General features: G+C 39.4%; 1 protein-coding gene across 1 annotated transcript in view; it reads right to left on the bottom strand.

Annotated features, from left to right (window-relative positions):
• Positions 1-16600, bottom strand: part of RAB3C (RAB3C, member RAS oncogene family) — a 123186-nt gene that overhangs the window by 9288 nt on the left and 97298 nt on the right. Inside the window, exon 4 of the mRNA XM_064642086.1 lies at positions 9339-9463. Within this exon, the coding sequence (XP_064498156.1) occupies positions 9339-9463 (125 nt within the window). The remainder of the gene's footprint in view (positions 1-9338; positions 9464-16600) is intronic.

The following is a 16600-nucleotide window of genomic DNA, read 5'->3' as shown; positions in this document are numbered from 1 at the left end:
CCCAGTTGCCTCAACAACAAAGGAACCAGCTGCCTCTACAACAAAGGAAACACTATTCTTTACAGGAACTGTTCAGGTGGGAATTTTGGACAGCCTTGGAAATTAACTTATACAAAACTTCCCTATAAATTAGATTGGTTCCTTTTGTTTGTTTGTTTAACTGAAACACTGTCTGTGGAAAAGTTCCTAAGAGACATAGAGCATTTTTCCTAGTGGAGTGTGCCTGTAATAAACACCTGAATTTTGGCTGTTTTCATTTTGTTATGGAATATTTTGCAGATCTTTTTTCCCATGATCTCTCCTTCCCTCCCGACTCATCTTGCATTTATTATTACTAAGAGTGCTTAGACATCCTAAACTTCTAAAATCCCTGTGTATGAGGCCTCAGTTCTATAGCTTTTGATATTTTCTTCAGGATTTTTTTCCTCTGCTCATTATTGATGGAGAGAAGAGATTTTCCATGTGAGTGTAAGTGTGAAGTGAGGCAACTATCTGGTGACACTTAGAGAAGCGTAGCTCAAAGAACACCATGTTCCCACCACCTGTGATGATCAGTACTGCTGATGTGGATGAGACTAGGTAGAGCAGATTATTGCAAAGACATGACAAAGCTCAAGAGGCAAGTAGGTAGGTAGTGCAGAACAGAGCTGAAACTAAGAAAATCCAAAACATCAGAGTGTTGCCTGAACATTTGTACAAAGTGTGTGGAACATGCATCAGGATATTCTAATTTAAATGCATTTTTTGTGTTTAATTCAGTTTTCCCTTGCTGACTCTTTCCCTTGCTGTTGCTCACCTAGTGATCTATAATGCACACAGAGCAGTTTAGATAGCTTCTGTGAAGCATACAAACACCCAGAATAACTGACTTTGTTCCCTCTCTGCCTCACACTTGTGCTGGTTCTGCAGAAGCTCCTTCATGACTGCTCATTAACACCCGGTTTATGTTTGCTTTTAAAACATAAGGAAGCAAAAAGCCTAGAAAGCAGTCATATGCAAAGGCTAGAACATTCTGCACCGTCTCATCTTCCTAAGAAAATGTGACATCAAAAGGACACACTAAATAGCAAATTTTAAGCGCAATTCCACAGACAACACAGACAAGAGATACGTTAATGTTTCACCAGTTGATCAGGAAGACATTTTGATTTCAGAGTGTTTGTTCACAACCAAGACAATTTCATTTACCACTCTCAATGTTATGTTTTACAGATGTCCTCAAGGGTGTGTTCCTGCCATAACTATCATTTCATGAAGACAAGCTTGAACCGTGATCCTTAGTGCTGTTCTTCAATCTTAGTGCCTATTTCAATCCAGTATTGTGAGGAGGAGGAGTAGAAGACTGCAACAGCAGAGCAAGAAATGGCTGCAGGAAGCTGCTCCCTTTTTAACAGTGATATATAAAAGGCAAAGTCTGGGTACTCATGGGAATGAATAATTTAACAGTGTCATAGTGTATAAAGGAGAGGAGTTAATAAGGCTTTATTTTCTTGGATTTGCATCCTGCGAGCAGTTCAGCAGGGGGCACTGGCAGGCACTTACCTTCTTGCCTACTATGAATAGTATCTAATAAGATTTGCATTCTGTTATAGGCTATAAATCCCAGGAGGGAATTTTTCCTTCTCCCGCTCCACTGTAAGAAAAACGGAGTTCGAATGGGAAGGGGAAGGGGGTCAACCAGCTTTACAAAAGATCTGGCAAAGTCGAATTCCTGGCTAATAGCCCATCAAAGGCTGGAGTGTGGGGTGGAGAAGTTTGGGATTTTTTGGGTAGCTGGCCTGGCTCATGGGCAGGAGAAGTCAGTTTCTGGGTTCTCTCTCTGGGATGGAGACAGGGTAGCTGTCTTTGTCTCCAGCTCAAACCTGCTGCATTTTCATCGGAGAGTTTTTATGCTCACTGGGAGAAAAAAGGAGGAGACTTGAGACAGCGTCATCTGAGGACAACAGTGAGTTCCGTGGGGGTGGACTGCTTTCCTTTCCCCCTTCTTCCACTGGGGGAAGGGTCCCCATTTTCTTTTCGGCTTCTCCCGCGACCCGAGACCCCCCCCCAGACCCCTCCCCGCGGTGACCGCCAGAGCCCGACAGCGCCCCCTGCAGGTCAACACAGGGAACTGCAGGCCCTGCACCTCCAGTGACCCAACAGCGCCCCCTGCAGGCCACGATTAGGACTGCGCTAAAGGACAGAGAAGTATTCAGACTTTTTCTTTTGTTTGAAGGGGACTTTTGGGTACAGGACTATTGTCTAGGGGTTTTTTGTGTGTTCTGTTACTGTTCTTGCCAACATACATATATCTTTTTATAAAGGGTTGTTATTTCTTCTGGTTTTTTCCGCACTTCCTCGATTAAAGCCCCTTAATTTTGAATTTACAATTGCTGAGAGAGAGGAGTTTGGTTTGTCTCATAACTCATTCTCTTTAGCAAATATTCTAGTCTCTTCAAACTGAGACACATTCACATTGCAGGCTGCCAGTCAAGGCAACTGCAAGACCTTCCTCCTCTGCTCCGATATCCACTTCCTCAGAACTGTCAATATCTTTTAGACAAAGAGAGACAGACACACATGCATGACTGCAAAGGTCATCTTTCCTAGGAAACTGGACTAAAAGTAGATGGTGACCATTGCTGTTCTTCAGAGTATCTCCTACACGAGCAACTACAGCAGCAGATCTGATTATGCTGCACTTTGCTCTGTAGACCAGACAGAGCATTGGCTCTGCTGTCTATACAAGCCCAAGTGCTGGACTGTGTTAAGGAAAGTACTGAAACAGCATTAAGCTCCAAAACAGGACTCTGCTAATATTAAGTCAGTGAAGAGCAGTGCTTTAGCACCATTCTAGATAGAGTTAGTATAAAGACTATTAACAGAAATGCTAAGGTATTTATCCAATCTTTGGATTCGGATGCCCAAATTTTTTAACAAAATCGAAGCTAAAGGGGGACTATCAGCTATGACAGAACAGACAGACCTGAGGGACAATTAGTAGTCACGCTCTAGCAAACACCTTTTTTTCTAGTCTTTTCAGAACAGAAGGTTTTATATGAATTCCAGTTGTATTAATTTTGATTGTGGTTTCCAGATACACTTTAAATGAGTGCATTTGGGCAATAAATTAGATTTCTGGCAAAGAATTTTTTTGGTTGTTTATAGGAGACATTGGTTGAGCAAACACGTGCTTCTCGGTGTCGTTAAGTAACTTTGCTGTAATGCAGTTCCCAGTATGTGAAAGGAATGGCAGATTGACATTTCTCTCAGTTAAAAAACATAAAAGGAGCCTTTAATTGCTCTGCCAATACTCTATGTGTGTTGTAACTAAATAGAAGACTGGTGTTTGTCAGTGCTGTCAGTCTGTCTCTTTGGCACTAACATTTGCCCTTTAAAAAGAGCTAAAAAACAATGAAGGATGCAAGTATGAACAGGCATGTTCCTGCACAACCCGATTATTTTCATTTTTAATGTAAAATTAGATGCAGCCATATGTCCATGCTCTCTAAGTTGTGGGTGACCCTGCCTTGTGCACCAAAGCCTCCAGTCAGCCATGGAGGCAAAACAGAACTAGCTGCTCTAGCAAGCTGTGTGCTGATGTGTCAACCCCCATGGTTCCTGATTTAGATGCCAAAAGTACAGCTCTAAAAATGCCCCTTCAGCTCAATGCCTAAACTCACAGCTGCCAAGTACCCCCAGTGTACCCACAGATGCTTAAAGTACACATCATCCCCCAAGGGCTCATCCCCCAAGGCAAGTGAATGTGCACTCCAGTCCTGATGCTGGGGACCTGCTGCCTTTTGCCCCAGCACTGACAAGATTCAGAAACCAGTTATGTTCCTGCCCCATCTCAGCAGCTGGGTTAGATCACATAGAATTGCACTCTGTATAAGCACATGACACTGACAAATGCTTCATTTTCAGGCTTACTGGCGTGCTAAATGAGTTTAATTTGAAGAAATCTAATCACTGCTCAATTGGGTCTCCGATGTCTCCTCAGCATGACTGTTATGTACATAAATATCTGAGCCAAGAACAAAATAAAAATAAAATAGGCAGGGAAGGATGATTTTGGTTTAAAGTGAGAATTTTTCTTCTTGTTTGTGGTGAAATTTATTTTCAAAGCATGGGAAATCACGAGAAGGAGCAAAAGAGAGAGAGAGAGAGAGAGAGAGAAAGAGAGAGAAAGAGATAGAGGGAGAGAGGGAAAGAAATGGAGAAAGAGAGGAAAGAGAGAGAAAGAAAGAGAGAAAGAAAGAAAAAAGAAAGAAAGAAAAAAGAAAGAAAGAGAAAGAAAGCAAGAAAGAACGAAAGGAAGGAAGAAAGAAAGAAAAAGAAAGAAGGAAAGAAAGAGAGAAAGAGAGAAAGAGAGGAAGGGAGGAAGGAAGGAAGGAAGGAAGGAAGGAAGGAAGGAAGGAAGGAAGGAAGGAAGGAAGGAAGGAAGGAAGGAAGACTTTAGGGGAGAAATGGCCCAAAAGATGCAAAGAGAAAGGATGGAGAGAGGAAAAGCACACCAAAAAATAAAATGTGCTTATATCTGAGGGGTAAAATGACTATCTCTCTGAGTAACAAGCTGTGAAGGTGCACTGAAGTCGCAGTCACTGCTGACCCTGGGCACATAATATTCAGAACCCTGTGCAGGTGCCCTGAGTGCAGTATCAGGCCTGACTTGTGCCATTCCTTGCAGAAGGGAATGTGAGAGCTCACCCAAAAGGGCCTGCTTCGTTTTGTTTTCTAACGTCAGTTGTTGGCCTCTAGGGGAGACAGCACGCCAGGGTAAATTTAGAAAACAGGCAAGTGCACCCCAGGTCATGCTCAGACATGCAGAATGACCCCAGCCATGGGTGATCCTGGGTGGCAGAGCATAAGAAATATGGAGGCACAGAAAATCTGAAGGGAAGGGCACTGCTCTGAAAACTGAGCCAGGGGTATATTTTAGTCGGTCATCATACTAGATGATCACCAGAATTCCCTTCCAACCAACACTTCTATGATAAAACCACTCAGTTTCCCAGAGCCTTAGCCAATCTAAGACAAAAAGGGGGGATGGAACAAACAAGATCTTACAGAAAAGGTGGTCAGACATTTGGGGCAGGTCCTGTAGTATTCCCCTAGTACCTGGTGCAGCATCAGCATAATCAGCATAGTTTGGACCTGTGGCAGGATTGTACTTTTGCAGCAACCATAGGGGCCTAGGACTTCAAGATATTTTGTATTCACAGTATTTGGAATTAAAACTGCTGATTGTTGAAAGCATTTGTAACACAGAGATAGCAAACAAGAGTTTGTACAGAAGCACCTGAGAAACCAAAGAACTCAAAAAAACTTAGGTACCTAATTTGCATGCACAGCAGAATGTCCGAAATAAATGGAGAAAGTGTTTTTCAAATTTCATACGCGACTATCCATTTCCATGTGCAGTTACTCGGACTCTATTCAAAGCTCTGTGTACACCCTGCCTGCTAATCCTTTGCTGGAATGTCGATAACAAGTGCAATATATCGTACAGACCACAAATAGAAAAACCAAGAAACCTATGCCATTTGTGAATCACTCTTTTTTATTTCTCTTCTGAGAATTGACACCAAACTTTTAGGAATGTATGAATTCAGCTGAAATGCACAAGACTAATATTTCGGAAAAGCTGTGCTACCAATTCACTGCCAAGTGTACATTTTGCTTGTAAGAAGTTCCCAGCCTGTTTTACTAAAATGCTTTAATGCATGTCAGTGTTTTGGATTTAAAGCATGTAAGTTATATTGGGATTTCACTCAACAGCGAATGCAAGTAGTGCTTACAGCAAACATTCATGAATATACAAAATATAAGAATTATATTCCATACCCTTTTTTGTAATGATTAGCAAATAAACTTCTTTGAATGTGTTTGCTGTGATCCCCATGTCAGTATTAACATTACATTAATTAGTTCTCTTTGTTGGCCGGTTTGTCACATTTCTGTATTTTCTTAGAATGATCTCTCTATGAGGTAAAATTACACAACTTTATTTGAACCCATCTATTTTCATCTCATTCAAACATTAGTCTTTTAATGATGCTATTGTGTTAAACAACCATGAACTAATTTTGGACAGAAGGCTGTACCACTTACAAAAAATTACTGAATAGGGTGATAAGGAATGACTAAGGTGTGAGATGGTGAGATGGTCTTTGCGTGTGGAACAATTATATATTCTGGGAATTTCAGCATGAAAAAAGGAGTATGACAGAGCTCTCTGAAACCTAGAGTGTTAGAGAACAGGTAGCAGAAAACAGTTGTTCATTGCTTTTCAGAATGTAACAGTGAAGAAACATAAAATAAAACTATCGGGGGCCAATTCAAAGCAGAAGGGGATAACAGACAAACTATGCATTTTTAAAGGATGTTGTGGATAGCAAGACTTTTTATGGTTTCAAAGACATCATTGTACAAGTCCATGGAAAAAAATCGTGAAAGGGCTATTGTATATAAATGTACTGCATTTGGTTCATGAGACCCACAAATATAATTTGCTACAGTCTGGGAAAATATCACTATATGTTTGCCAATTTATGTGTTGGCATAAGACACCTACTTATGGTCATTACCATAGGTAAATTAGTATACTGTTTGTAGCTATGATCCATGGTGGTATCGCCAGTGTAAGGTCATAATCAACAAACTTAAAAAAAATCTTTGATGGAAACAAGACAGATTCTGACCTCATAAGCATTCTGTTAATTTTCCATCAAGGTCAGATCTGGATTCTTAACTATTCCTTCTTTCTTTTGTGAACTTTGAATAGTGTCATGAGAAAGGTGCTCAGAGCTACCACAGGATACTTGACTAGTTCAGCCAGACCTCCTCCACCAGGAATGAGACCTATTGGTGGTTGATCTAAACCAGTTGTTTGAGTTACACTTGAGAAATAAACCAGCACTGAAATTTAAAGAAACAAATGATTACACCTTGTAAATAAAATTTAAGGCCACAGTTTTCAGAAAGGTCAGAAGCCACATGAAGACTCAATTTTCCAATAAAGCTATCTTAACAGAACACCTTGTTTCCCTGAAGGATTGAATGCCCATTGCTCTTTTTGATCTTTTGAAAATCCAACCCAAAATGTGCATGTATTCATTTTCTCAGTGATTTCAAATAAAGTAGCCCTGAAAATAAAATCACACTTTAGAACAGAGGGTGTCACAATATATTCTTTGTACAGCACTCGTGAGTTGTATTTGCTTGTAATTGTGGCTGCAATCAAGATTGCAGACCATGGCATTCAAAGGACCCTCAGTTTTAAACTGTCTTGCTAGACACTAAAATCTATATTATTTTTAAAACTTGCCTGTAAGCCATGTTATCAACCCACTGTCAGAGAAAGACAGGATAGTCCCATGTGTTTGGTTCAACGTGTGTCCTTCAGACTAGTCAGAAGGCCAGAGCACTTACTACAGTTAAGGGAAAGTCATTCTTCTGCTTTTCCTGCCACCACGTCCCACAGTCTCTAAGCAGATTTAAGAAATGATTGCAGCTGTACAGGAAACATGTAAATATTTGTGTGTGCAGTCTGACTACAGTAAATGACTAGATCAGAGACACAAGTTATCCAGTACAATCATCTGCCCTTGAGATAGTCACAGGATGTGTACCTGAGAAAGGAAACCCCCTGAGTACATAAATATGGAAATAGAAGATACTCTGCTTCCATAAAGATTGAATTTTAAATCCCAGGAGCTGGATTTTGCTTTAAAGCCTGAAACATGAGTTTTGATATCTAACTCATTACTCTTTTTCTTTTTTTTCAAGCATTGGTTGTTACAGCTGAGGATTCTTGGCTGTGCAACATGCAAAGTTCCTTCCAATCTTGCTGAATTCATGACCCTAGGGATTCCTTGCCAATTCCCTACATTAACTTTCTACAGGAAAATAGTTCAAGGAGAAGAAATTCAGATTAATTATGTGAGTTAAAAAACCCCAACTCTTCAAACTCAATAGTGTAAATTTATGGTTATTGTCAGACATTTTAGTGCCTGGTCTAAATTTGTGGTAAGAGTATACAGTTGTATTTTTGGGATATTTTTCTCCACTGAATACATTTTCCTAGCTCTTAGTAAAATTAGTAAATATTAGAAATGGGAAGAACAGATTATAGAAATATATATAATATGCCAGGTATTTCTGTAATCCTCTATTAAAGCAAGTGCAAAGGTAATTGTTATGGTTTTGTTGCAAACAGTTTTAGAAAGTCTGTTCTTCACAAATGTTGCAAAGTTTTCTGGACTTAACCTGCTGTTAAATATTTTCTGTCTCCTTTCAAGGACTAATTTATAGTAATTTTTAAAGTACAATTTGGAGAAGTGCTTTTACGCATATGTAACACTTACTTAGACAGATGCAATAGGAAGATATGTTATTCTGATGAAACTGTTTACCAGGAAAAACAATTGCACCACTAGAAAAAATATTTTTAAAAAAGTAAGGTTAGTGACCTATGAATATACGTAAGTTAAGAACCACCAGCATGAGACTAGATCCACTCTTAAAACATCCTTTCATCTAACCACCTATATAGGAATAGTGACAAGGAGATCCTTGTTACACATATTTTGATCAGACTGAGCTTTTACCTCACTCAGTTTCAAAAATAATAACAAACGTTTGCCAATAGTTTATGTACCCTAGCACATGAACTGATCTCCAATGATGCCAGAGTTTGATTTGCACACCTTCTGAACTTGCTCTGCAGAGATCAACAATTCTGAAGGAACAAAAAAGGCTGGGTAGTCATTTAAAAAATATTTCATTTCATGGCATAAAAGAATAACAGTGTTGGGTAGAAACAGAAAGAATAGAGCTGTTCACAGCTCTGTAATTTTCTCTGTGTATAACATTTGCCTCCCAGAGGGAGACTTTATGAAATAGAGGATCATATTTTCTATGAATAGTATGTAAATGTACAGCAGATGAAGTGTTAGCAGTGGGAGTTAGACATCAGCATCTTTCTGGTTTGGATTATTGGTAGTGGTAATCATAAACCAAATGTTCTCAGCTTGCAAAAAGGTCTAGTTCACATTTTGACTAAGCTGTTTCTTCCATCTCTCCCTTCCTCTTTTTGTTGTTGTTTTGTTTGAATTTTTTTATTTTTTTTCCTTTCTGCCTTTAGCTATAACTACCTAAACATATCGTATATATACAGACACGTGACAAATGTTGCTCCACATCACAAATGATAAGCCGAAAGAAAAGAGAGGCAGTGTGTGACTATTCCTTTACAGTGAATGTGTCATGAACACTTCAAGTACTGTAACAAGTAATGAAATTAATTTGTGCATTCTCACAAGCAATCATAAAGCTTTTGTCATGTCTTTTCTTACCAAGTTGCTCTGCTAAATGTTTGCCCCTCTCAGTGAAGATTACTCGTTCATCCTCCATGTCACATTTGTTGCCAACCAAAATAACCTGGGCATTGTCCCAAGAGTATGTTTTGATTTGAGTTGACCTTAAAAGAAAAAGAGAGAGAGAGAGAAGAGTCAAAACAAAGCAAATTCCCCTCTGACCAATTTCAAACAGGATTGCAACAAGACAAGAGACAATAAATGATTTTGACAACTAGGGTAACATGACGCTGTTTAATTATGGATTTCAAGTAAACTAAGGATTTTCTGTCAGGTATTATTATTACATGAATAATATCAACACAAGCTTTACTTTTGTTTGTTAAAAAAATATTTTCCCTGCCATCAACATTCTTCCTATATTTTTATGAAGAAAAGATGATATTCTCCTACACAATTAAAAAAGTATTTTCACATTTAATGCAAACCTTATAATGCAAAAACAGACCTCTGAAACAAAATCACCAGCTTGTTCATTTCTTATCTTTCAACTTCTAAAATCAGGATGTAAATTTAGCAGCAAAATGTCAAAGCCAGTCTCTCTTCCTTCTGTTATTTCTCTCCATCACATTCCTCTACAGGTCTTTGACCTAGCAGAAGTGCAGCAACATTTACATTGTGCATTAAGCCATTGACAAGAGCTGAGTTTGAACTCTGATTTAACTTCCATTTAAATTATAAAAGCCTAAACCATAACTGCATCTGAATGAGAGTATCTGAGGCCTTGAAACATTGTGGGACCCTGAGTGCTGGTGGTGAAACAGCTTAAGCTAAAAATGCTCTCTTCTGCAATTTGAATTTGATGCAGCTAATGGGGAACTTAGGAGCAGACTCAACAGTACCTCTCAGTTGCTGACTGTCACCATCCTAGTGATACTCAGACCTGCTCTGTAGGAAGGAAAGCTCCACAGCTGGCTCCAAGCTCAGCCAAGGGTGATGCTACCAGTTACCACCTTCTGTCAGAGCAGTGCCTGCTCTGGAAAGTAATGGAGGATGCAGCAAGCTCAGTCTAAGCACTTACTCTTTGACTTGGACTTGTGACTGTATCTGGCTATAGGCTCTAAGTCAAGTGTTTGGTAGGATATTAATATCTCATCTGTCTCCATACGATCAATGGAGAGAGAGAAAAGATGGAGAGCATCTCTCCACCCCTTCCCACACCATTTCCTCCGTTCCTTCCTTTCTCCTTCTCTCCCTCCCTCCCATCCCTCTCTCCTTGGACACTACAGGGTGCTTACAAAAACAGAACTAGAATAGAAACTAACTTCTATAAATACACATTTATGAGAGGATGCCCCAGAAGGGAATCCTGTGGCGTATCAGGGATTTAAGTCTCTTTGAGAAAAGATGAAATATCTTTAAAAAATCTGTCACCTAAATCTTTTGGAAGCTGGTCTGCATGGGTGCTAAGTTTACTAGCAACCCCTTCTCATAACACAGCCATTGTCTCTACATATTCAGATCCCTGTCTGAAAACTGTTACATGCACAAAAAAGATTATGATGTAGTCTGACAACTGGTTCTAGTGAAAGACAAAAAAATATTTGAATCTTCCCATCTAGCTTTGCTTATTGCAAAACCAGAGGGATGGACACAGTCAAAAGCTGCTATAGCTACCTTTGGGACCTTAGGTCCAATGCCATTGCCCATAGGTTCCCTACATGAGTCAAAGCAGCTCCAGGCCATGTCTGATGGGTTTGCACTGCTGGGCAGAGGAATTTAAGGGGAGACATCATATTGCCTTTAGGAATGCTTTACTTCATCACAATGACCAAAAAGAAGATGAAGCAATCCTCAGGCATTTTGTGCTACAGATTTTTCCCTTGGGCCTGCCCTCATCTTTTCTTCAGTGAGTGGACACTGTGCTACTCCAAATCTGTTTTAATAGTAATTTGAGTAGGTGTTCATAAGGTACTGTGATCAAAGACAGGTCAGACTTCCCTGTACACTTACGTTTTACTAAAGATACCATTACTCAGAGAAAAGGGCACTGTGCATTGACTTCGGCAAAAATGTTCTTTTGAAACCATGCTGAGTGGTTAAGCAAAATAGAACCATATTTGTCACCATAGCAATTTTGCAAATACTAGTAGCTAAAATGTCAGAGGATGTTAGTCCACTAAGGACTCTAAAAGAGCTTACTGTTGAACAATTATTAGTTGGGGTCAATTTATCCTCTTTATGTCAGCAGGAAATTGGAGACATTTGAAAAGCAAAATATACAGTAACAATAGTAAGTTTACAGAAGGAATTACTTACATAATCTGCAAAGGTGAAATAGAAGAAACTGATGAAGAAATAGAACTTGGAGAAATATCACATTCAGCCTTGTTTTACAGACTTCTGCTCCAGAGCCTTATACGAGTTTCTTTGATTAAGAATGTAAGCTCCCTTCATTTTAACTGCAGCCAGATGTGAATTTTCATTCTATGAACTATGAATCTATGCATTCAAATGCTTCTCATTACCAAAGCAACTAACTTTATTCTGAGACTTTTTTATCCTGCTGCTTATGTCTCATCTTCTAGTTATAATTTTTTTTAAAGTAACGAGAGATCTTGTCCTTCATAACAAATCCAAAAGCTTATGTTTTGCAAAAGACTCTGTAGTGCAAAAATACAACTGTGAAAATCAAACATATCCCCACCCAGCCCCACATCAGTAGGAGCTTGATTCAAAGAATATAATAGGCTCATCACTGTTACGTTTCCTTTTAGACATACATTTCCACTAATAGTTTCTGTAGATTGTGATTCCCACAATTCTCCATCAAACCCAACACAACAGGTCATCCAAAAAAAGAGATTTTGCTGTTCCTTGCATACACAATCTTTTGAATAACTGAGGCTTCTGATTAATCCACAAGACAAACGTTTGTCCTTGCAAAGAACTTTATCCTCAGGAAGACTGAAGACATGAAAAGGCAAAGCTGATGTTTGCAGTAGGCTGAATACAACAGTTCTTATTCACTCTCAGTGACCTGGTGTATGTCAGTAGTTATTTACCCTATAAATCTTTTGCATTCTAATTGTATAGTAGGCAGGTAATCTGCATCATGCTAGAATTTTTATAATGTATAGTCTCCAGAGGGGCAGATAAATGGGGGAGTTCAATGATCCATTACTTTCTGTGATCAACACAAGACGTTCTCTCTGTACTGCAATTCTGCCATACTCCTTGTCAGAAAAAAACATTTGCTGAATGCAAATGAAAGCAATGCTGTTGTTTCATCTTAAAGCAATGAAATCTTCAAATAACTGCCCAGGAAACAATGGCCAGGTGCCTGTGTGTGCTCTTGGGCAGCTTACAAGGAGTGATGCACAAAGATAGAATGGGGTTCAGGAACATACAGCCCCAGTTGGCTGAGGCAGCTGAGATGCTGGAAGCCAAGGTAGATAGCATAGGGCAATACAGGAGAGTTGCTGTGATGTTACCACTGTGGAAACCAGACTGTTCACATTAAATTATGTGATAAAAGCTCATCCATACATCCACAAGGAGAACAGAGAGATGAAGGCATGTGGGAGAGCCCAAATAATATCCTGGCCTTGGCTGCTTCCAGGCCTATTGCAGGAGCCATCAGACTCTCCAAGGCCCATGTCTAATGGCCTTGAGGAGCAGAGCTGCACTAAGGCAGATTCCCAAATTATGGATTCAAAAGAGGCACACCATATCCAGGTTCCTTCCAGGGTTGTTCTAGGAGAGCCTCACCCCTATTGTCCACGTGTGAAACCCATCAATGCAGGTCAAAACTGGAGCCTTACATGTCCAGATGCCAGAAACTGAGGAGACTGGGATCCAGGGGCAGCTACTGGGCAGACTGAGGGTATGAGCCCAGCTGATGGAGGGAGCCACAATGTACATGTCTATACAGATATACATCCTCACTAGTGGACTTCGATGCTGCTCTGCTGAGGGGAGCGGGGTGAGGATACTGATGCTCTTTGTGTTGTCTCAGGCCTTTTATCTGTTCTCCAGTAAAAAATGTAGTTAGTGGGAGACAAACCACTCAAAGTGTATAAACCTACCAACCAAAAACACCAATTCCACTTTCTGATTGGAATTTTGAAGACAGTACTGAGGTTAAAAATTTGAAGCAGTCTTAGCAACAACAGGATGGAAGGGTCCCGGAGGACTTGAATACTAGACTGATTGTGGCCATGGTTACTGGCATAGTAGGAATATATGAGAAATAATTAGTAATAATGTCAGTAATAATAAAAAGAAGATGCTAACATTTACCAGATTTTAATTGAACTGATAGCTGGGGCCATACACAATCCCAAGAAATAAAACTATCTTTGAAAAACAGCTCAAGCTTCCTCCTTTACTGAAAAGGAAGATCTGGATACTTGGAACTTTTGAACTAATACTACTCATTTCATCATTCTGGTGTCATAAAAGGGTCATATGAGGGTCATAAAAGCTCAATGATTGTGGCTAATACAAATTCTTTTACCTCTTGCATTTATGAACCCCTTTATAAAATTATTGAAGTAATTAGTGAAAACCAAGAAAAGCAATTGATAAAGGAAATAATTATCGAAATGCAAATCTGATGTAGATGAACATGCAACGGAATGGGAAAATTGCACCTCAATCCTTCTCATCGAGGATTTAAATCTAGTGGACATCCTAGCATCTCCATTCAGAATACATGATGTATACTGACTTTGTGATGTTTATTTTCAGTGATGGTACTGGCACCTGCTGACTGCAAGCGCTTATTAACATATGATAGAGAATAGGCTAAGATGTTCAGCAACATAGGAGTATTGAAAATGGATGGATAAGGGCAACAAAGGGGAAAAAAATGAGAAAATAAATTTATTGCATGCTTACTATCATAGAACAAGAAGGGAAAAGGATCTGTGGAGAAGTGAATGTGTTGAGGAATACATTTAGTGCATGTAGCTCATTGTGCAGCTGCAGTACCAGCTGGAGATTGAGCTCTTGGTGGCAAGAGTCCAGGGAAAGAGGCCATGAACCTGCACTGACCCTTTGCACAACAATGGACATGAGGACCTGTGGTGTCAGCCAGGTCACTGGACACTCAGAGGCACAGCAGGAGCTGACGGTTCCAGACTTCCACATGCTTAGATTGTGAAGGCATAAAAGCCCAGGGTCCCTCCTCAAAGGCATAATCTCGCTGTTAATTTGTTATTGCACCATGACTGATTTATTTTAAGGATCCAGATATCTAAGACTCTGCTATGGGAAACCTAGGCTCAGGCAGGTGAGGAAACCTTGTTCGACTGCATGAATGTGGGGTGTCCATGGAGTCAAGCAGGAGCCTCCCTCTTTGAAGGGGCCTCAGTCCCAGCTCAGGCAATGTGAATGTGACTGCTGAAGTGTGTCACCGGAACAGAGAGATTTCTCTGAACAATTTTTCCTGCACTCTGTAGGCCTTGCTTGCCATTGAAGTGACAAGCGTGTATTGTTTATACTTATAGACTGTGTGAACATATGTGATGCTTATACTTGTTAGCTGTGTGTCTGGTTATAAGGTTTGAGAACATAATATGTTTATAGAAAGAAAACCTTGAGAAACTGAAGATAATGAAACACCTCCAAATTTAGTAAAACCCTAAAAGCAGATTAATTAGAAAGAGGTTTCTATGCCAAGGATGATTTCAGATCGCGTGGACAGAACATCAGGTCCAATGAACTGGAGACATGAGACGCGTGCACAGACTGAGCTATCCAATCACCTTGTTATAGGCATGGGCCTCAAACAAACTAAACTGTATAAAAGTTAACTGATTTAAATAATAAATTTGACATATTGCCGATCCTAAGGGTCTGTGAGCTTATGTTCGTGCCTCCCCATCGATAGAAGTGGCTCCCGAAGGGTCAGACAGGAAAGTTTCCTTAATAGGTGTAATAAAAAAATGAGACATATCAACCCTTCTATGCTTGCAACAGAGCAGGATATATGAATATTGGCCAAGACTGACTGTATTTGATATGTCAGTTATTGTTTATGCAATACTGTGTTTCTGTCTGGATTGTAGGGCAAATTAATAGAAAAATGCCTTATTTGTGAGAAAAACTCTGATATTGAAGAAACTACAAGAATACTAATGACTCACCACTTCTGACAGGCTTTATCTTCCTTGTGCAGAGCCAAAGAGTGCACACCATGCAATGAAAGGCTGGTTTAACCTTTCCTTGGAGGAAGATACATCAGTGATGCAGAAGCTGCATGACAGGTGTGACACTAACAAATTTCTAGTTCATTATCAGCCAGAGAGCTAGTCAAAATGCACATTACCCAGAACCTGGTAGGTTTTCATTGTTTTAGTAGGAATTGCATCTGCCTCAAGGAAAAAAAAAAACACCTCCACTATAAGCTTCTGAGGCCATAACTTCATTTTAGAAATCCACATGCTACATTTCAGTTTTGACAGGCTATAAAGATAATCACAATGAATCCAGTTCTTTGGAGATAAAACTGAGCTAATCTTTAATATGTGCATTTTTATAACATTATGGAAGCAAATATGACATATTTTGCTAAAAGATAATTACTCAAAAGCAAAAAAAAAGAAAATAAAAAAGGGGAGATAACAGCTGAAGATGTAAAAGCTGATGTTCTCAGTGTGTTTATGGCATTTATTCGTATTTATTCTTAGTGATATTCCATTACCATAATCATAATGAGGAATTATATTCTTGCTCAGTGACGTCCACTCTGGGCCTGCATTTAACACAATTCAATAAGAACTAACATGGCATTAATAACTACAACATTCTGTGTGGTAATTAAGATGAGGTGTAGGCATCACAGAGGTTCCTCAATCAGAAGTGTCTTTCAACTATTTCTTGCTGTTCCTACTATGCACTTAGAAGTGCCTTCCCATCCAGAATCCTCTGCTGAGGACTTTATTGAGTTATATTCCATCCTTAATGTAATACACAATTATTTTTCTTAATAGTTCATGTATTAGCTTTGTTGCCTTTTCTGTAGAGTGCTGTTTTAAATAAGAGTACGGAGTGTCTGTTGCTCTCTGAAGATTATTTTCTGACACTAAAATACAAATCCACTGTATAATGGTCTGTGGTATCAAATGAATTGTTGGCAAAAGACTTGTGCTCAAACTCTAGTTTTTATGTATGTGCCTTTAGTTGGAGTTACAATGAAGGGTCAGAAGCCTAAGGGGCATACTCAATTTGTGTTAATCAGATTGCAGATGTTCTTAGTTTTTGCATCTTTGACACAATCTTTACATCTTGCTTTC

This window comes from Pseudopipra pipra, chromosome Z, assembly GCF_036250125.1.
Source record: "Pseudopipra pipra isolate bDixPip1 chromosome Z, bDixPip1.hap1, whole genome shotgun sequence".
Lineage (NCBI taxonomy): Eukaryota > Metazoa > Chordata > Aves > Passeriformes > Pipridae > Pseudopipra > Pseudopipra pipra.
The sequence above is the reverse complement of the archived record's forward strand: the minus strand, read 5'-3'. Positions and strand labels throughout refer to the sequence as shown.